This window comes from Salvelinus alpinus, chromosome 6 (genome assembly GCF_045679555.1).
Source record: "Salvelinus alpinus chromosome 6, SLU_Salpinus.1, whole genome shotgun sequence".
NCBI classification, from domain to species: domain Eukaryota; kingdom Metazoa; phylum Chordata; class Actinopteri; order Salmoniformes; family Salmonidae; genus Salvelinus; species Salvelinus alpinus.
Window position 1 is genome coordinate 38,758,274 of NC_092091.1, and position 22,664 is coordinate 38,780,937.

The 22,664-nt window shown below is 41.4% G+C and overlaps 2 protein-coding genes across 5 annotated transcripts in view; both read left to right on the plus strand.

Moving 5' to 3' along the window:
* The first annotated feature begins 313 nt into the window (after window positions 1-313).
* On the plus strand, window positions 314-4,031 carry LOC139577842 (E3 ubiquitin-protein ligase RNF138-like). The gene is made up of 5 exons (XM_071404999.1): window positions 314-530; window positions 1,505-1,717; window positions 3,073-3,181; window positions 3,405-3,512; window positions 3,588-4,031. The coding sequence occupies exons 1-5, from the start codon at window positions 427-429 to the stop codon at window positions 3,666-3,668; spliced, it is 615 nt and encodes a 204-aa protein (XP_071261100.1). The 5' UTR covers window positions 314-426; the 3' UTR covers window positions 3,669-4,031.
* Window positions 4,032-21,271: 17,240 nt separating this feature from the next.
* LOC139578660 (rho GTPase-activating protein 39-like) overlaps window positions 21,272-22,664 on the plus strand; it is a 150,353-nt gene continuing 148,960 nt past the window's right edge. For 3 of the 4 annotated variants that reach the window (XM_071406575.1, XM_071406574.1, XM_071406576.1), the window contains exon 1: window positions 21,273-21,443. In XM_071406575.1, coding sequence (XP_071262676.1) covers window positions 21,433-21,443 — 11 coding nt within the window. In that variant the 5' untranslated portion in view covers window positions 21,273-21,432. Of the gene's footprint in view, window positions 21,444-22,664 lie in introns of all 4 variants that reach the window. The other variant, XM_071406573.1, reaches the window with a different exon arrangement.

Here is a 22,664-nt window from a genome sequence, read left to right on the forward strand (position 1 = left end):
CCCTTTTTTAATACAATGTTATATTTTTTTGTACTACTGTGTGGTGTGCCTTCCTGGATACCGAGTACCCAGTTCAAGTCTTCATTGTCATGCCTTATCCTGAGAACCTGGTTGTCACACACACACGCACACCCACACGCACACACACGCACACACACAACATCTCCCGGAAAGTGAGTTTGCTTTCAGTAAAGACAGTCCAGAAAGTCCCTGGGCTGGGACTAAAGAACTCAGTCAGCTGTGTGATTGGAGTTTCCCTTCTATGGGCTTGGTCTGAGGTAAGAGGCTGTGCTCTGAGGTAGGTAGGTAGCCAGGTATTTTTTAGCAAGGCAGTAGAGTAGCTGCCTCACACACACACACCACACCTGCCCCAGGGGAGACTGTAGTGTACTCTGTGCTGGAGAGAGAATCTGTCCCAGCCCAAGTATGGCCCACTCTGCAGCAGGCCTACAGACCCCATCTGAGGATGAGTGTCCCATCTGTATGAGCACCCTGGTGGACCCACATCACCCTGCTGCCTGTTCTCATGTGTGAGTAACCTATTTTTATTGGCATATTATCTAGTGTTATTCCACAGCGTTCAGCCTAATCTGTAACTTAACTTGTAGTCTGGTCTTTCTATTTAAATTGAGTGAATGTAAAGTAGGTACACTTCCCAGAGCTGATGGCTATAACGGTCTCTAATCCCAAATAGGTAATTCTCTCTAATATGATTAATTCAGTGTCTGAACTCCCTCAAATAAGTGTTCTATGAATTCTCTATTTCTGTCAATAAAGACCATCAGCACAGCTCAAAGGCAATAGTATATGTGTACAAACTCAACATTGATGTTTCTCATTCACAGTGCTTTCAATATCACTTGAGTGATATGATAAACTACTGAGATGAGATTGACATCAAATTGTTTGTCAAGTAGACTACAGTTTAGTTACAGTTTAGTTTATGGATGTCTTGTCAAAGATTATACGATATGATTTGACCAATGACTCTAAGTAATAAAAAGGTTCTTTACTTCCTCCACCACGTTCACTGCTGGTAAATAACAATAACACGTGATAGCGTGTCTTCACATGAGGGGAATTTTCCCTCACACCACAAAAAAATCCCCTGACTTTCCCAAATATTATACTTGTATGGTAATTCCTCTTCTGCGAGAGGTAGCATATCTAAATGTGGATGAGAGTACTTTAACCTTTTCCTTTCAATGTTATGATCAATGTAGTCTGGATTTATGACATAGCTGCAGTGTTAGGAAATAGGTACTTGCAGGTTTGATTCTGTAAGTGTATACTTCATGACTGAAGAATGTGCCCACTTTATCAGTGGACCATTACCACAGTTATGCATGTTGCTTATGCATTTAATTGAATAAAGCACTGTGTGTGTGTGTGTGTGTGTGTGTGTGTGTGTGTGTGTGTGTGTGTGTGTGTGTGTGTGTGTGTGTGTGTGTGTGTGTGTGTGTGTGTGTGTGTGTGTGTGTGTGTGTGCCTGCGTGTGTTGCAGGTTCTGCCGACTATGTCTGACGCGCTCTTTAAAGTGGTTACCCCACTGCCCTGTGTGCAGAGCTAAGGTGCAGGTTAATGACATAATGCCTGCTGGTGCCACTGGTGTCACAGTCCAGACGAGGACCACGGTCATCAGGTTGGATCAACCTTTCTCTGGCTTGACGGGGCGTTCCACCCCAGCAACTAGACATGTGACAGGTGATATCCAGAGGTGAGTGAGGGACTGGTCTATACACAGCCAAACACACAGAGCCAAATACAGCAAAACCATGTAGAGACCCTGGGAGTACATTACGTTTCTAAACCACAGGAGGCTGCTGAGGGGAGGAAGGCTCATAATAATTGCTGGAATGGAACCAATGGAATGGCATCAAACGCATGGAAACCAGTAGAATGGCATCAAATACATCAAACGCATGGAAACCATGTGTTTGGTGTATTTGACACCATTCTACTGATTCTGCTCCAGCCGTTACCACAAGCCCGTCCTCCCCAATGAAGGTGCCACCAACCTCCTGTGATCTAAGCATCATATTCCGAGGGTTACATTGAATGCACTGACAGTTTCAATAAGGACCTAAAGGTTGACTGATTGCATACCTCCGCTTTTTTTTCTTGCCGAATCAGACTACTGAAAATAGCTACTCAGGCAACAGGAAGGAGCATGGTCAATCAAAGCTCAGTTACAGAGTCACTGCAGCCCCTCCCCTTCCCACCCCAAGATTCTTCCCCAAACCTTCCTCCTCCATCACTCCCCCTGCCCCAGACAAAGATTTATATATGTCTATGACACATACATCTGTTACTCCTCTTGCTGCTCCTACTTCACAAACAGCAATCACCACACCTACCATCACCCCTCCTGCCCCTACCAATGGTGCATGCATGACTATGGCTCGAACATCTGCCCCCTCTCTTACCCCTGTGGCTGCCGCCCCTGCACCGGCACCTATCACCACACCTAACCCCACCCCAAGACTTGCTGTGCCCCAGGACCACAGCCATTGGCCCTTCCTCAGCACACACCCTCCCCAACTCAAAGACCCACCTCTATGCCCTCTACATTAACTACCCCTGTACAGGCTGATTCACAGTCATTAGTGGTATGTGTGTTTTCATTAGTGTGCTTGTCTTATAGTGATTCAAGTATGATTCTTATACATTTGCTTCTCATTGTAGACTACTGCAGACCAGAGGAGCCTGGGAGGAGCTATAGGAGGATGGGCTCATTGTAATGGCTGGAATGGAATAAATGGAACGGAGTCAACCATGTGGTTTCCATATGTTTGTTTGATACCGTTCCACGAATTCCATTCCAGCCATTACAATGAGCATGTCCTCCTAGAGCTCCTCCCGCCAGCCGCCTCTGCTGCTGACTCATCATTAAAAATCTTACATGATTGTGTGTCACTTCTCAATGACTTGCATGAACCTGCAAGGCCAGTTAGCAAAGTAAGAAAGCTACTGGTTTACTTTAGAGTGAATATTTACCCTTGTCTTCAAGATATACAACTACAGTATCTGTGTTAATCTTTGTCTGTCTGTCTCCCCCCGCTTCTCTCTCAGTGCTGCAGTGAGGACGTTTGTCTGTCCGATCTGCCAGGAGAGTGGTCTGAATGAGCAGGATCTGGTGGATCACTGCAGTGACAACCATCACTATAACAACAGGCCCGTGGTCAGTGATAAATCTGTTATAAGTCGTCAGTTGCTTTCAATCACTGGGTTTTAAATATTATTTTGTTTTATTTTGTGTTGTTTAACCATGCTATTCCACTTAGTAACAATTGTCACTGCCTCCAGAGTGTCCTCATCCCTAGTCTCTAGTCTTAGAGGGTTGTTGGCCACTTGAGCTGAAACTTTGTTGCTTTGAGTGGTTGTTGCTCTCTGGTGCCATCTAGGTATGCCCGGTGTGTGTCTCTCTACCACACGGTAACCCAAACCAAATCAGCAGGAACTTCATCAGACATTTGAATCTAAGACACTGCTATTATGCCGAGGACTACACGGTAGGTTACAGACATGCACGTGCGCACACACACAGACACACACACACACTAAAAATATATTTATTTGGTCCACAGAATATCCATCAAACCGATACGTTGAACATGCAATATGCCATCCTTGAGTCTCTCCGGGATGCCAACCGGAATCCAAGATGATCTTGACTGATATAATTTATAATCTAGCAATTTAGCAATAACAATGTCATCATGATTCGTGTACTAAGTAATATGCAAAATATTTTGATGCCAAAGCTGCTCACATAAACATTTGTGAAAATTGTAATGTTATCAAATTTTTCTTTCTTTTGAGTGTATGAAATCTAATTTACTGCAACTAGTCTAACTGCCAATAAATAAACACTCATTACATGTTACATATTGTAGAAATATTTTGATAAATCTATCATAAAATCTATCAACTATAATATTGACACTAGCTTTGATATACTTTTCCATTTCATGTCTTTGTATATACTTGACTATAATAAAGGAATTTAATAAAACATGGATGTGGTTGCATGTGCACGTGTGTGTGTGTTTGTTTGCAATTATGTGTGTGTTAAATATTCAATAATAATACAGTTGACAGCAATTTATTATCTTTTTTTCTTAAAGGTCCCGAACAGTCAATATCATGTGTTTCATGAAATTTAGATGATATTTAGATGAAACCAGATCAAAGTAGGACTACTAAAGTATGACAAATGACTGTTTCTGCTACATTGATAAAGTGTAATCATAAAGTTACTGTTCCCCTCACCCATTTCAAACACTTGATCAGGAGGAGGCAGGATGGAGGTGGGATTATTAAATGATTTTTGTGAAATCACGTTTTATTCTCTTACCTAGTTTAAATAAATCCCGCCTTGTAACCAACATCGCAGAAGGCATGTTCGCAGAGGGAGTTGGTTTAAATAGCTAGGTAGCTAGTTAACTGGTGCCAAAATCGAAGTGCCCATTTAAAGCGTTTAAAACCATTGTGTCTCCTTATGTCGCGCCGGGCGCCTGCAGGCTGACTTCGTTCCTCAGTTCTATGGTGTTTCCCCAAACCGTGGGTGTTAAGTAGCCAGTTTGGCGAGTCATGTTTCGGAGGATGCATAACCTTTCCCGAGCCCGTTGGGGAGTTGCAGCGATGAGACAAGTTCGCAATTGGGGAGAAAAAAATTATAATAATTCAGAGCAAATGAAACCGATATTTACGAATGATAGAGTAACGATCTTTGATTGCCAGCGCATTTCACTAGTAGGCTATCTCAACACGGAACGCGCACTCTCTGAATTGTTAACGGTTCCCATGTAAAATAGCCTTTTGAGTGACTGAAATGCTCAAAATTTCAGAAAAAAAATATTTTTCTCTCATGGCTAACTACCAGGAAATAAGAAAAGACAGGCTGAGTGGGTGGGGAGCTAACGTTGATGAGCTCCCCTTGACTGACAGCAAATGCTTAATTTGGCAATCGGGAGGTGCTGAACAAAAAGTGAGCACGAGAGGGGGTTAACTGGGGAGCTCTGAGGTTCTTGAACGCATGAGGAAAAAAATATCCTTTATAATAAAGCATTGCGTGCATATCGCATTGCATTTGTGTAGTGGCATAGAGCAGTCGAGTAGAGGGACTTACAGAAGTTACACACATGGGGAACATTTGTAATAGCCTAGGGTCTGGGTAAAATGTGGTCTTTTATAAACGTATTTCATGCAATTCTATGTCATTTTACTTGACGTGAGACTGGCAGAATCTTTCTTAATACTGTACAAATGATCAAATTACAGGCTACTTTGACACTGACAAACTGATAATCTGATATCAATAAAAACGACATTGTCTTGAATCCATCATTAGCCTAGGCCTAGGTGTGTGGAGACACGTATTTTAGGCTACAATATGAGGACATTATAGTCCTAAAAATGCTTTCCAGTTTCACTGACTCCCCCAATGATGCGCAGCTCACTCATTACTTTGTAAAACCTTGTTACTTTGTTAAACAATATTTGGAAGTTGATCAAACATTTTTGGTAACCTACAGCAAACAGATCAGAGTCTTCACTTTTTAGCAGGAGCCATTCGCTTTCCAGCCTGTGTTTTCCCATGATTGTATTTGAAAATATTCCCGAAAGGCCTGTTTTGTCTGCTTTTTTATTGTGCTACACACAATCCACAGCTAAACGATTTAAAAAAAGAAACTATTGATCCTCTGTGGGTAAATTATGGTCCTTCTCGTCGTGTAGTAGGCTATTCTGATATATTTCATTTATTTCTGGACAGACAGCAGTCATTCTATAACTTTGGAAAATATATTTAAATTCATCAGGAGTGCTGCAGCTCTTCCAGAACCCTTTGCGCTGAAATAAGTGTTATTCACAACAAAATGTGGAAAAAGTCAAGGGGTGTGAATACTTTCTGAAGGCAAAGTGATTTCCCAGTGTGCCTTGCCTTTTCGAGTGAATTGTAGAGTTACCACCCATGACCGTATTTGTTAGTGACATGATTGTTGAATTCATTTCTATTCAGCGCTGTGACCTTCACAAAGTAAAGCATGCATGTAGGGTTTCAAAACTCCTGTAACTTCTCCAAAATTCACAGATTTTCAAAATGTTCTGGTTGAAGGATTTCCAGGAATCTTCCAACCAGGATTTCACATTGTGGTGGCTTGCAAAGTGATGTGTAATTCCTATTGGAATCGAGCCAGAGTTTGGATACATTTTTAATGACTGCCAGGGTGAAGAACAGTGTGTGGAGATTTCCTAAAGAATTTAAACTGGAACAGCCATTTCAGTAATGGGTGCAAAAAAATCTAACTAAGTAGTTGGATTAGTTTAGAAAAATGTATATTATTTATCTTTGTGTAGCATAAGATCACTCAAAGTACATGCAAAACACAGATATTAAAAACAATTCCCAAAATGTTTTCCTGCAATAGAGCATGCTGGGAAAAAAGTTAATTTGTTATCATAACTTTACAAAATCTTAGTTGATGTGACTTCTCATTAAGTTTTGAGTCAGTACCACATAAACATTTTAAATAATAATTACTTTTCATTGACCGAGCTCAACTTACTAGAAAAATGTAAATACAAAATGCAATGGGGTTTACAGTGTAGATGAACATTGTCTGAAAGTCAATATATATATTTCATGAAAAGTACCCTGACCTCACCCTGTAAAGTTTCAACTGAAAATGTACAAGTTGAACTAGCTAGATAAAAAGTGCTGACAATTCCTTTTGGGCTAGCTTGTGATCTTTGAACCATAAATTGTGTGTAATCTTCACAATCCTGCAAGCCTTGCAGTTTGTTCAGCTTCTGTATAAAACCTAGCAAACACACACACTGCACCCCAGAGTAGGGGTGGTTTAGGACTGGCTGTCTTTTCCCCCTTCTCTCTCTTCTCTTTATTGTGCTTGTGATTACAGGTAGTCTTTGAGCCATGACTGCCAACATGATATCATAGAAAAACGTCATTTTTGCAAAAGTTAGGTTTTAACCACTTAAAGTTTATGTCAATTGGCCAGGCCCCATTTGACACTTTTGTCAGTACATCACAGTCAGTAGGAAAAGATGAGTGTCAGCCAATTGATGCTTATATTAATACGTTGCATTCAATGGTAAAATATTAATGTCACAGGGCTGGTACTCCCACATTAAAATATTAATGTGACACTGTATGTCGATAAATTGCATTCAATCCGAAAATCTTTTTAAACCAATTGAAGCTTATGTCAATACATTGTATTCAATAGGAAAAGTTGAGTGCCACAAGGCTGATGCCTATGTCAATGCATTTGTAGTCAATGAGAAAATATGAGTGTCAACCAATTGATGCTTATGTCAATAAATTGCAATCAATGGTAAAAGATGAGTATCACAAGGTTGACACTGTATGTCAATACATTGCATTTAATCAGAAAATGTGTAAACCAATTGAAGCATACAGTACCAGTCAAAAGTTTGGACACATCTACTCATTCCAGGATTTTTCTTTATTTTTGCTATTTTCTACATTGTAGAATAATAGTGAAGACATCAACACTATGAAATAACACATATGGAATCATGTAGTAACTGAAAAAGTGTTAAACAAATCAAAATATATTGTAGATTTTATATTCTTCAAAGTAGCCTTTGCCTTGATGACAGCTTTACACACTCTTGGCATTCTCTCAACTGCTTCACCTGGAATGCTTTTCTAACAGTCTTGAAGGCGTTCCCACGTATGCTGAGCACTTGTTGGCTGATTTTCCTTCATTGTCCTGTTGAAACACAAGTGATAGTCCCACAAAGCGCACACCAGATGGGATGGCGTATCGCTGCAGAATGCTGTGGTAGCCATGCTGGTCAAGTGTGCCTTGAATTCTAAATAAATCACCAGCACCCCCACACCATCACACCTCCTCCTCAATGCTTCACATGTGGAGATCAACTGTCCACGTACTCTGTGTCTCACAAAGACACGGCGTTTGGAACCAAAAATCTCACATTTGGAATAATCAGACCAAAGGACAGATTTCCACTGGTCTAATTTCCATTGCTTTTGTTTCTTGGCCCAAGCAAGTCTCTTCTTCTTATTGGTGTCCTTTAGCAGTGGTTTCTTTGCAGCAATTCAACCATGAAAGCCTGATTCACACAGTCTCCTCCTCAACCCAATTGAACAGTTGATGTTGAGATGTGTCTGTTACTTGAAGCCTGTGAAGGATTTATTTGGGCTGCATTTTCTGAGGCTGGTAACTCTAATGAATGTATCCTCTGCAGCAGAGGTAACTTTGGGTCTTCCTTTCCTGTTGCAGTCCTCATGAGAGACAGTTTCATCATGCCGCATGACGGTTTTTGCTTGCTTCTGCACTTTAAGAAATTTTCCTCATTGACTGACCTTCATGTCTTAAAGTAATGATGGACTGTCGTTTCTCTTTGCTTATTTGAGCTGGTCTTGCCATAGTATGGACTTGGTCTTTTACTACCCTACCTTGTCACAACATAACTGATTGGCTCAAATGCATTAAGAAGGAAATAAATTCCACAAATCCACTTTTAACGAGGCGCACCTGTTAATTGAAATGCATTCCAGGTGAATACCTCATCAATCAAATTAAATCAAATCAAATTTTATTGGTCACATACACATGGTTAGCAGATGTTAATGCGGGTGTAGTAAAATGCTTGATACTGGTTGAGAGAATGCCAAGAGTGTGCAAAGCTGTCATCAAGGCAAAGGGTGGTTACTTTGAAGAATATAAAATAGAAAATAGTAAAAAAAAAAAAAAAGAAAAACCCTTGAATGAGTAGGTGTGTCCTAACTTTTGACTGGTACTGTATGTCAATTGAATGCAATGTATAGGAAAAGATGAGTGTTACAGGGGTTTACGCTTTTGTCAATACATTGCATTCAATGGGAAAAAAAGAACATCACAAGGCTGACACTTATGTGACACTTTATGAACCGTCAAACAGGCAAAGCTTCAGTATAGGACTAAAACCGAAACCTACTACACCGGCTCTGACGCTTGTCGGATGTGGCAGGGCTGGCCAACTATCATGGATTACACAGGTTAACCCAGCCGCAAGCTGCCCAGTGACGCAAGCCTACCAGACAAGCCAAATTCCTTCTATGCTCACTTTGTGGCAAGCAACACTGAACCATGAGTGAGAGCACCAGCTGTTCTGGACGACTGTGTGATCACGCTATCAATAGCCGATGTGAGTAAGACCTTTAAACAGGTTAACATTCACTAGGCCGCAGGGCCAGATGTACCAGCTGGTAAGCATCTTCACTGACATTTTCAACCTCTCCCTGACTCAGTCTGTAATATGTACATGTTTCAAGCAGACCACCATAGTCCTTGTGCCCAGGAACACCAATGTAACCTGTCTAAATGACTATTGCCCCGTAGCACTCACATCTGTAGCTATGAAATGCTTTGATATGCTAGTCATGGCTAACATCAACACCATCATCCCAGACACCCTCGACCCACTCCAATTTGCATACCGCCACAACAGATCCACAGATCACGCAATCTCTATTGCACTTCACATTGCTCTTTCTCAATTGTACAAAAGGAACACCAAGTGAGAATGCTGTTCATTGACTACAGCTTAGCGTTCAGCACCATAGTTTCCTCCAAGTTCATCACTAAGCTAAGGACCCTGGGACTGAGCACTCTGCAACTGGATCCTGGACTTCCTGACAGGACGCCCCCAGGTGGTGAAGGTAAGCACCAACACATCCGCCACAATTACCCTCAACACAAGGGCCCCTCAGGGTGTGTGCTTAGCCCCCTCCTGTACTCCCTGTTCACCCACAACTGCGTGGACGTGTACGACTCCAACACCATCATTAAGTTTGCCAATGACACAACGGTGCTAGGCCTGATCACTGACAATGATGAGACAGCCTATAGGGAGGAGGTCAGAGGCAACAACCTCTCCCTTAACATCAGCAAGACAAAGGAGCTGATCGTGGACTACAGGAAACGGAAGGCCGATCACACCCCCATTCACATTGACGGGGCTGAAGTGGAGCGGGTCGAGAGTTCCTTGGTGTCCACATCACTAAGGATCTATCATTGTCTAAACACACCAACACAGTCATGAAGAGGGCACGACAACGCCTCTTCCTCTGCAGGAGGCTGAAAAGATTTGGCATGGGCTCTCAGATCCTCAAAAAGCTATACAGCTGCGCTATTCCGAGTATTTTACTAACTGCATCATCGCTTGCAATGGCAACTGCTTGGCATCAGACCGCAAGGAGATCTATAGCAGGTGATGTCAGAGGAAGGCCCTAAAAATTGTCAAAGACTCCAGCCATCCAAGTCATAGACTGTTTTCTCCGATAGCGCACGGCAAGCAGTACCGATGCATCAAGTATGACCAACAGGACTCTGAACAGCTTCTACCACCAAGCCACAAGACTGCTAAATAGTTAGTTAAATAGTTAACCAAATAGCTACCTGGACTATCTGCATTGATCATTTTTGCACTAACTTTTTTGACTCATCACATACGCTGCTGCTACTGTTTATAATCTGTCACTTTATTCCTGGCTATATGTACATATCTACCTAAATGACCTCTTACTCCTGCACATCAACTCAGTACTGGTACCCATTGTATATAGCCAAGTTATCGTTACTCATTGTGTATTTATTATTACTTTTTTATTACGTGTTTTTACTTTTCTATTATTTCTCTATTCTCTTTCTCTCTGCATTTTTTTGCGAAGGGCCCGTACGTAAGCATTTCACTGTTAGTCCACACCTGTTGTTTACAAAGCATGTGACAAATTCAATTGGATTTGGTTTGAATACATCACAGTCAATGGGAAAAGATGAGGGTCAACCAATTGATGCTTATGTCTATATATTTGCATTCAATGGGAAAAGATTAGTGTCACGGTGTTGACACTTATATCAATACTTTTGCAATCAATGGGAGAATTTGAGTGTCAACCTATTGAAGCTTATGTCAATACATTGCATTCAATAGGAAAAGATGTGTCAACCAATTGATGCTTATGTCAATACATTGCATTCAATGGCAAAAGATGAGTGTCAAAGGGTTGACGCTTATGTCAATACATTGCTGTCAATGGAAAAAGATGAGTGTCATCCAACTGATACTTATGTCAATACATTGCATTCAATGGGAAAACATGTGTCACAGGGTTGATGTTTATGTCTATACATTTCCATTCAATGGGAAAAGATGGGTGTCAACCAATTGATGGTTATGTCAATACATACCAGTTAATGGGAAAATATGAAAAGATGAGACTCACAGACAGACATGTCTCTCTTTCTGTCTCTCCTGCTCTGTTTCTATTCTCTAATTCCCTCTCTCTGCGTCTCTCTGTTACCTCTATTCTCTCTCTCTCTCTCCCCTCCTCTCATCTCTCTCTCTCCCTCTGCAAGACCATTGTGTCAAATGGAGGTAGAAAGAAGGGCGGTGAGAGAGATAGAGAAAGGGGAGAGTGAGGAAGGGGGAGAATGAAAAGCAGATGGTGAAGGAGGGGAGAGAGAGTAGGGAGGGGAGAGTGAGAGAGTCAACAGACATACAGAGGTTGGACAGAGGAGGGAGAGAGGGGAGGGAGAGGGGGAGAGAGAGAGTGAGAGGTGGGAGATAGGAGGGAGAAAGAGAAAGATAGAGAGGGAGAGAGAGAGAAAGAGAGAGAAGGAGAGGGAGAGAGGGTGTAGGGGGTGAAAGAAGGGGGAGGGAGAGAGAGAGAAGAGGAGGGGGGATAAAGAGGAGGTACAGAGAAAGAGACAAAGGGAGGCAAAGAGAATGAGAAAGAAGGAGATAGTGAGGAAGGGAGCACAAGAAGAGAGAGACAGCAAGAGGGTGGATTAGAGAATATACAGTGAGCTCCAAAAGTATTTGGACAGCGACACATTGTTTGTTATTTTGGCTCTGTACTTTGGATTTGAGTGATGAGTGAGAAAGTTAGAGACGCACAAATATCATACCTCCAAGACACCATAACAATAACAGAGGAGGTTATCATTTTTGGGGGGCATCATTATTCACGATGCATTCAGGATTATCTGTAATCATTGTAGCATCCACATTAATGTAGAAGTGTTCAGAAACACATTCTATTCTTATTTACAGTAAAACTGACACAATACCATTCATTTCTATTGGTCTCAAAATAATCTGAAACACAAACAAAACAAACAGCAAATGCAGAACCTAAATGGTTCACCCAATATGGATGAAAATCAAATCAAATTGTATTAGTCACATGCAAATTGTATTAGTCACACTGTTGTCACACAACAGGTGTCGACTTTTCAGTGAAATGCTTACTTACGAGCCCATTCCTAACAGTGCAGAGTTTTGCTAAATAATAAAACAATAACGAGGCTGTATACAAGGAGTACCAGCACTGAGCCGAGTACTGGTACCGAGTCAATATGCAGGGGTAAGAGGTAGTTGAGGTAATTAAGGTAAAACAGTATGTACATGTGTGTAGGGGTAAAAGTGACTAGGCAATCAGGAAATATAATAAAAAGTAGCAGCAGCATATGTAAAGTGTGTCTATGTGTGTGTGTGTGTGTGTGTAGTGTTAATATGCATGTGTGTATTTTGTGTGTGTGAGCGTATGTAGTATGTGTATGTGTGTGTGTTTGTATGTGTGTGTACATGCGTGCCTGTGTGTGGGGTCAATATGCATGTGTGTGTGTGTGATCATATGTAGTGTGTGTGTGTGTGTGTGTGTGTGTGTGTGTGTGTGTGTGTGTGTGTGTGTGTGTGTGTGTGTGTGTGTGTGTGTGTGTGTGTGTGTGTGTGTGTGTGTGTGTGTGTGTGTGTGTGTGTGTGTGTGTGTGTGTGTGTGTTGGAGTGTCAGTGTAGTATGTGTGAGTGTGTGGGTAGAGTATAGTATAGTGAGTGTGTATAGAGCCATTGCAAGGGAGTCAGTGCAAAACAATTAAGACAAATAAATAAATGATAAAATTAGTCAATGTAAATAGTCCAGGTAGCCATTTGATCAACTGTTCAGCAGTCTTATGGCTTGGGGGTAGAAGGTGTTCAGGTGCCTTTTGGTCACAGACTTGGTGCTCCGGTACCGCTTGCCGCGCGGTAGCAGAGAGAACACTCTATGACTTGGGTGGCTGGAGTCTTTGAATATTTTTGGGGCCTTCCTCTGACACTGCCTGGAATATAGATTCTGGATGGCAGGTAGCTCGGCTCCAGTGATGTACTGGGCCGTACGCACTACCCTCTGTAGCGTCTTGTGGTCAGATGCCGAGCAGTTGCCATACCATGTGGTGAGGCAGCCAGTCAAGATGCTCTCAATGGTGCAGCTGTAGATTATTTTGAGGATCTGAGGACCCTTGCCAAATCCTTTCAGCCTCCTGAGGGGGAAGAGGCATTGTTGTACCCTTTTCACGACTGTGTTGGTGTGTTTGGACCGTGATAGGTCCTTAGTGATGTGGACACAGAGGACCTTGAAACTCTTGGTCCGCTCTACTACAGCCCCAGCCCTCCGTTTTCTGTAGACCACAATAAGCTCCTTAGTTTACCCAACTTTGAGGGAGAGGTTGTTGTCCTGGCACCACACTGCTAGGTATCTGACCTCCTCCCTATAGGCTGTCTCATCGTGGTTGATGATCAGGCCTACCACCGTTGTTTTGTTGGAAAACCTAATTATGGTGTTGGAGTTGTGCGCGGCCACACGGTCGTGGGTGAACAGGAAGTCCAGCAGGGGACTGAGAATGCACCAATGAGTGGCCAGCATGGCGTACGTGTTGTTGCCTACTCGTCAGGAAGTCCAGGATCCAGTTGCAGAGGGAGGTGTTCAGTGCAAGGGTCCTTAGCACGGCCACACGGTCGTAGGTGAACAGGAAGTCCAGCAGGGGACTGAGAATGCACCAATGAGGGGCCAGTATGGCGTACGTGTTGTTGCCTACTCGTCAGGAAGTCCAGGATCCAGTTGCAGAGGGAGGTGTTCAGTCCAAGGGTGAGCTTGGAAGGCACTATGGTGTTGAACTACGCTGTAGTCAGTGAACAGCATTCTCATGTAGGTGTTACGTTACATCCTTTTTCTAAAATGGATTAAGATGTATTGTTTCCTCAGCAACCTACCCCATAATGACAAAGCAAAAACAGGTTTTTAGAAAGGTTTGAAAATGTATTAAAAAAATAAATAATTTAAATATTACATTTACTTAAGTATTCAGACCCTTTACTCCGTACTTTGTTGAAGCACCTTTTGGCAGCAAAAACAGCCTCAAGTCTTCTTGGGTATAACACTACAAACTTGGCATACCTGTATATGGGGGAGTTTCCCCCATTCTTCTCTGATCCTCTCAAGCTCTGTCAGGTTGGATGGGGAGCGTCACTGCACAGCTATTTTAGGTCTCTTCAGAGAGTCCGGCCTCTCAAGGACATTCAGAGACTTGTTCCCGAAGCCACTCCTGCGTTGTCTTGGTTGTGCGCTTAGGGTCGTTGTTCTGTTGGAAAGTGAACCTTCCCCCCAGTCTGAGGTCCTGAGCACAGGTTTTCATCAAGGATCTCTCTGTACTTTGCTCTGTTCATCTTTCCCTCCATTCTGAGTAGTCTCACAGTCCCTGCTGCTGAAAAATATCCCCACAGCATGATACTGCAGCCACCATGCTTCACCGTAGGGATGGTGCCAGGTTTCCTCCAGACGTGACGCTTGGCATTCAGGCATTCAATCTTGATTTCATCAGACCAGAGAATCTTGTTTCTCATGGTCTGAGAGTCTTTTAGGTGCCTTTTGGAAAACTCCAAGTGGGCTGTGATGTGTCTTTTACTGAGGAGTGGCTTCCGTCTGGCCACTCTACCATAAAGGCCTGATTGGTGGAGTGCTGCAGAGATGGTCGTCCTTCTAGAAGGTTCTCCCATCTCCAAAGAGAACCTCTGGAGCTCTGTCAGCGTGACCATCGGGTTCTTGGTCACCTCCCTGACCAAGGTTATTCTCCCCCAATTGACCATTTTGGCCAGGTGGCCAGCTCTAGGAAGAGTCTTGGTGGTTCCAAACTTCTTACATTTAAGAATGATGAAGGTCACTGTGTTCTTGGGGACAACCTTTATTGATGTCAAAGATGTCCCAGTTGTGTCATTCATTTTTTGGTACTCTTCCAGATCTGTGCCTCGACAGTCCTGTCTCGGAGCGTTACGGACAATTCCTTCAACCTTATGGCTTGGTTTTTGCTCTGACATGCACTTCCAACGGTCGAACCTCATGTAGAGAAGGTGTGTGCCTTTCCAAATCATGTCCAATCAATTGAATTTACCACATGTGGACTCCAATCAAGTTGTAGAAACATCTCACGGATGATCAATGGAAACAGGATGCACCTGACCTCAATTTCGATTCTCATAGCAAAGGGTCTGAATAGTTATGTAAATAAGGTATTTCTGTCGTTTAATAAATTTGCTAAAAATCGCTTTTTCATTATGTGGTATTGTGTGTAGATTGATGAGAACTATTTTTTATTTAATCAATTTTCGAATAAGGCTGTAACATAAGAAAAGGTTGAAAAAGGTCAAGGGGTCTGAATACTTTCCGAAAGCACTGTATACATTTTTTTCTTTTTGTTCAGCTGTTTTCTTGATTGTTTATTTCCTGCAGTAGTCAGCAACATCCCAGCTCACAGGGGATACAGGTGAGTGAAACCTCTTATTGTTTTTATTCATAACCATGACTCATTGTTGTGGTAATAATGTCAAGCAATTATGTGCTGCAGGTGATTTAGAAATATTTTCTCACCTGCAGAGACAGATGTAGATGAAGGACACAACTGGGACATCTTTGACATCAATAAAGGTTTGTTAAAACTTTATAACACGATTGTGTGTATGGACAGTATTTCTGTGTGCAGATTGTCTAACGCTACACTCTTAGAAAAAAAGGTGCTATCTAGAACCTAACAGTGTTCTTTGGCTGTCTCCATATAAGAAACCTTTGAAGAATCCTTTATGGTTCCAGGTAGAACTCTTTTGGTTCCAGGTAGATCCCTTTTGTGTTCCATCTTGTACTCTTTCCACAGAGGGTTCTACATGGAACCTAAAAGGGTTTAACCTAGAACAAAAAAGGGTTCTATCTGGAACCAAAAAGGGTTCTCCAATGGGAACAGCTGAAGAACCTCTTTGGAAAACTTTTTTTCTAAGAGTGTAGTGTGTTCAATTGCAGAGGCACGGTTAGACTTGTTGGAGGGTGATATTGTGATAGAGTAGGTGAGTTTGACAGGTCATCTTTACTTTTGCTTGAAGAATGATATGGATTTCACATAGCCTGCTAATAATATATGGTCACCAGTCATCACGAAGGTTGTTGTGTCTGTCACACCCTGATCTGTTTTACCTGTCTTTGTGCTTGTCTCCACCCCCTCCAGGTGTCGCCCATCTTCCCCATTATCCCCAGTGTATTTATACCTGTGTTCTCTGTTTGTCTGTTGCCAGTTCATTTTTGTTTGTCAAGGCTACCAGCAGTTTCCCCTTGTGGCGGTGTTTGTCTAGTTCCTGTTTTCCCGGTTTTGACCATTCTGCCTGCCCTGAGCCTGCCTGCCGTTCTCTGATTGAGAGTGTTTGATTCTCTCTGTTTAAACTGACAGCAGAAACACCATTCTAGGAGAACAGTATCGCTGGCCTCAGACAGTACCCTTCTACCTGGAGGAGAGCCTGGGTGAGAATTAGTGCACTTAAAGAAATGTAAATCATTGTTACAAAACATTTTTTAAATGTACTATTTATCTGTCTCTCTTCCTGTGTGTGTGTGCAGACATACTGTAAATGCTAAGGGGGTGATTCTGAAAGCCTTTGAGCAGTCCAGACTGAAGACATGCATCAACTACGTACCACGGCATCAGGTGAGATCACAGACACACACACACACAGACACACACACACATACCCCAGTGTCAGAAGCCAACACATTTTCTAACAATTATAAATTATTTCTGTTTATTCTTCAACACTTTATCACCCCATTTTCCATCCCTCTCTTTATCTCATTCTTGTTATCTCTTTCTCTCTCCTTCTCCTCAGTAGGTAACCGGCAGGTGTGGAAGGTTGTCCATTGGTTGTAACTGTGACTGTCTCGCAACGGTTGATCATGAGTTTATGTATGCTCTGGATTTCTGTTACGAGGAGTCTAGAGCCGACCGAGATTACTATGGCAACATCATGTGGGACCACATCGAAGAAGGTAGAAATCAATCAACAAATCAATAGTAAATCAACCATATACAGTGCCTTCAGAAAGTATTCATACCCCTTGACTTATTTCACATTTTGTTGTTACAGCATGAATTAGAAATGGATTCAATTGATTATTTTTCTCATCTATCTACACACAATACCCTATAATGATAAAGTGAAAACATGTTTTTGGAATGTTTGCAAATGTATTGAAAATAAATAGAGAAATCTAATTGACATAAGTATTCACACCCCTGAGTCAATACTTTGTAGAAACACTTTTGGCAGTGATTACAGCTGTGAGTCTTTCTGGGTAAGTCTCTAAGATCTTTCCACACCTGGATTGTGCAACATTTGCCATTTATTCTTGTCAATATTCCTCAAGCTCTGTCAATTTGGTTGTTGATCATTGCTAGACAACCATTTTCAGGTCTTGTGATTTTCATATAGATTTAAGTCAGAACTGTAACTCGGCCACTCAGGAACATTCACTGTCTTCTTGGTCAGCAACTCCAGTGTAGATTTGGCCTTGTGTTTTAGGTTGTTGACCTGCTGAAAAGTGAATTAATCTCCCAGTGTCTGGTGGAAAGCAGACTGATCCAGGGTTTCCTCTAGGATTTTGCCTGTGCTTAGATTTTTATTTTATCCTGAAACTCCACAGTCCTTAACGATTACAAGCATACCCATAACATGATGCAACCACCACTATGCTTGAAAATATGTAAAGTGGTACTCAGTAATGTGTTGTATTTGCCCCAAATATAACACTTTGTATTCAGGACAAAGCGAATTGCTTTTGTGAAATGTGTTGTAATATTACTTTAGTGCCTTGTTGCAAACATGATGCATGTTTCGGAATATTTTTGTTCTGGACAGACTTCCTCCTTTTCACTCTGTCATTTAGGTTAGTATTGTGGAGTAACTACAATGTTGTTGATCCATCCTCAGTTTTCTCCTATCACAGCCATTAAAATCTGTAAATGTTTTAAAGTCACCATTGGCCTCGTTGTAAGGGGTGCGTGTTGGTGGCAGTGATGTCAGGTGCAGGAGAATGAACTTGGTATAAACAAAGTTATTTAATAAATGCTGACCAAACTCCAAAACAACCAAAAAAACTAAGTGGGTACAAAACCCGCCGCACACCAACACTAAATAGCACATCACATACAAACAAAACAATCTCCGACAAGGACATGAGGGGAAACAGAGGGTTAAATACACAACATGTAATTGATGGGATTGGAACCAGGTGTGAAGGAAGACAAGACAAAACCAATGGAAAATGAAAAATGGATCAGTGATGGCCGCCGAACACCGCCCGAACAAGGAGAGGGACTGACTTCGGCGGAAGTCGTGACACTCATTGTGAAATCCCTGAGCGGTTTCCTTTTCTCTCCGGCAACTGAGTTAGGAAGGACGCCTGTATCTTTGTAGTGACTGTGTGTACTGATACACCATACAAAGTGTAATTAATACCTTCACCAGCTCTAAGAGTTATTCAATGTCTCCTTTATTTATTTATTATTTGTATTACCAATAGGGGCCCTCTGTGAGGCATTGGAAAATCTCCCTGGTTGAATCTGTGTTTGAAATTCACTGCTCGACTGGGGGACTTTACAGATTATTGTATGTGGGGTATACAGATTATTGTGTGTGGGGTATACAGATTATTGTGTGTGGGGTATACAGATTATTGTGTGTGGGGTATAGAGATGAGGTAGTCATTCAAAAATCATGTTAAACACTATTGCACACAGTGAGTCCATGAAATTTATGTGACCTTTTTAAGCACATTTTTACTCCTGAACTTATTTAGCTTTGTCATAACAAAAGGATTGAATACTTATTGACTCAAGACATTTCAGCTTTCATTTGTAATTAATTTGTAAACATTCTACTTTGACATTATTGGATTTTGCGTGTAAGCCAAGGACAAAAAACCTCAATTTAATCATTTTTAAATTCAGTCTGTAACAGAACAGAATGTGGAAAAAGTCAAGCTGTGAATATTTTCTTAAGGCACTGATATATCACCACCATGTTTTAGTTTATTGTATGTTTAAGATTATTTTCTTATAGTCTAACTGTCTGTATTAATCTGAGTGTGTCACAAACTAAATGTACTTTTTAAATCAATTTAATTGACTAAACAGTATTATTTCCGTTTTTAGGCAAAGACAACTTCCTCGTCCAAGGCGAGTCAGTGTCTAGTGCTCTGAAGGTGCCCTATGACTACGGCTCTGTGAGGCACTACAGTAAACTAGCCTTCAACATCAACTCAGAGACCTCCATCATTACTAAAATACCAAGCTTCATGGATGTGATTGCCCAGTTCAGCGACAGTGACCTTCTGAAGCGCAACGTGATTGTTTGTATAGACAGTATCTCTGTGTGGAGGTATCAATCAGTCAGATGATCAATCAGTTATTCAATCAACTCAGGGGTCATAGTCAGATTCACGTTTGGTTAGTGATTTTACTTTACTTGTACTAATCAAGTCATCTAATAAAGGAGATAAGAGAAGTTTTGTCCAGCAAGTTAATATTCTAGATTATTTACTGAGCAGTTATGTAAACAGTTTTTTTTATATATCATAATGATTTTCACCATTTATAAAGAAAATGCTGACTTCCCCTCTCTTTCATCCCCTCTATCTCTCTCTCTACAGCAACATCCTTAACGTCCTTGGACTTGTGCGGATTTGAGAAGGAGAATATCTGTGGGATGATTCAGGATCCTGGCGAGAAGGCTCAGTGGAAACACAGACAGTGTGGCTGGGGGACCCAACACTGACTACAACAAAATGGGCCAATGTGACGGCAAGAAACCTGGTCTCAGAGTATTTCGTATTATTCTGTACCTAAATCCGAGACACTCCATTTAATATGATATTTTGTCATGTCAAATTTTGAGCAGGGTAGGTTACTTTCTAAAAAATAATCTGTTACAGTTATTAGTTACCTTTTCCAAAATTGTAATCAGTAACATTTGGATTACTTTTGAATTACTTTCCCCTTAAGAGGCATTAGAAGAAGACAAATGATCCATCAAACGCATTTGGTGTGTCATTATAGTGGTCTCTGACTGGTGGTCAGACTCACAGGTGGAACAAACTTAAAATAGCACCTTTTTCAATGCTGAATTGAATGTCATTGAGAAAACAGAAAGGTGTCATAATGTATTTTTTCTGCAAACATCATTTCTGAATTTTATAAATAATTCAAGAAGTAATCATCTAGTTTTTTGAAAGTATTTGTAATCTGATTAGAATATTTTTGCTGGTAATGTAACATTTGTCTACAGTTACAGTTTTTTGTAATCAGAGTACATGTAATCAGTTTCTCCCCAACCCTGAATATGAGACATAAAGAGCACTGGGGGGAGAAGCAAATTGCACTTGGCAATCAGGGCTGTGGAGTTGGCTGTAACCCACATGAGCACTAGAGAGCGCTGCTTTCACACTCTTCGGGCTTCAGACACATAGCAGCAGATGCCCATCATTAGCACCCATTGATTGATATTGTTAGCACTCCAGCCCACAGCTGAGCACTCTGTTTCCAACACCCTCAGAGCTGAGAACAAATTCATGTAGTATATCAAATTGAGGTACCCCCGGGGCCCTCACCAATCAAACTTCCAACCATCCAGAGGGGGGAAATATTATTTCAGATAGGAAGTCTAACTTTCTAGAAACCTAATAGTCAGGCATTTTTCTTTATTTAACTAGGGAAGTTAGTTAAGAACAAATTCTTATTTACAATGACGGCCTAGGAACAGTGTTCAGGGGCAGAAAGACATATATTTACCTTGTCAGCTCGGGGATTCGATCTAGCAACCTTTATGGTTACTGCCCCAACGCTATAACCACTAGGCTACTTGCAGTAGTCAGCCTATGGATGAAAGTTGAATGAATGAATTTTGTATTTTGTTGGGAGGGTTTTACTTGAGCACTACAGCTGCCAAGAGGTCTCGACCTTTATTGTTGTTGGTGCATTCTAATATGAATTTCTATGCTCGGGATCATGGCGTTAATGTGCTGCCATGGAAATACAGTTCGTGCGCCCTATGTTGAAACTACGTGACGTCAGGTCAGTGACGAAGAAGCCGAGATGCAAGCAATTCGTTCTAGGAGAGAGTGCGTGCATGATATTCCATCCAAGAGAGTGCGACCAGTTCGCTGACTGCGGCGACAGCGATTTCGGCAACATGGGTAACGTTGTGGGGATTATTACTAACGGATATTAATTGGGAGCGACCGGAAAAATGGCAGAGAGGTAAGCCAAACTATTTATATTCTAAAATCGCTGGTGTGTCCAAGGAAATGTATTTCGTAGCGATGCTTCTTCGTTGGCGAGTTTAGCCATGATTGCTGGTCGTTTTTCTTCGCTAGCTAACGTTACCGGGCAATGATTTGAGCTATCTTGCCTCTCGGTCAGTTTATTCGTTTATGTGGTAACTTAATGTTACTCCCGTTGTCATCTTTACCGGGTAACTCGATGACTTTTTCTGTCAATCCCTTCGGTGTCTGTAACTCAAGATCCAGCGGCACGAGCAGCATCTGTTTCTGTGTGAGGGTGTTGCATCCCTGTGATTGAATGCACCTGTCTTTTCCCTCAGCCTTGAATCTCATCTGGCAACACAAGCACCTACAGGCTGTTTTGACTTTGATATGCTTTATCTGAAACCATAGCAAGTGAAAATTGTGTTATTACGCATTTGTGGGTTTGTTATTACACCGATATGATGGGTATTTATGCAGGGCTAGCTATCCAAATCTCAGCATTTCGATGTCTAGTCAGCCACCCCGAGACGTGATGGAGGCAGCACCGAGGTAAAATGTGTTTTATATTGGATATTCGGTGGTTATTCGGTTTTATCTTGTCAATCGCTATTGAACCAAGCATGCCATGACTATGAATATATTTATATTCTGAAGGAGGGGTGGATGGAGAACAAGCCACACCTTTGAAATCCCAAATTTGTTTTAATTTTCAACAAAGCTTGCTATGACTATGGAAATTATATAATCGGAAGAATCCTGATCATCCTATGCGTTGTTGTTTAAGAAATATTGAAATCTCCCCCAAAATACAAATTCTACAAAAAAAAGGACAAGGACTTATCTTCATCCTCACCTGATTCAGAATTTACAGTGCTGTTCCACATTTGTTTTGCATTACAGCTTGAATTTAAAATGGGTTGAATAGAGATTTTGTGTCACTGGCCTACACACAATACCCCGTAATGTCAAAGTGGAATTATATATATAGTACCAGTCAAAAGTTTGGATGCACCTACTCATTCAAGGGGTTTTCTTTATTTTTTACTATTTTCTACATTGTAGAATAATAGTGAAGACATCACAACTATGAAATAACATATGGAATCATGTAGTAACCGAAAAAGTATTAAACAAATCAAAATATATTTTAGATTCTTCAAAGTAGCCACCCTTTGCCTTGAAGACAGCTTTGCACACTCTTGGCATTCTCTCA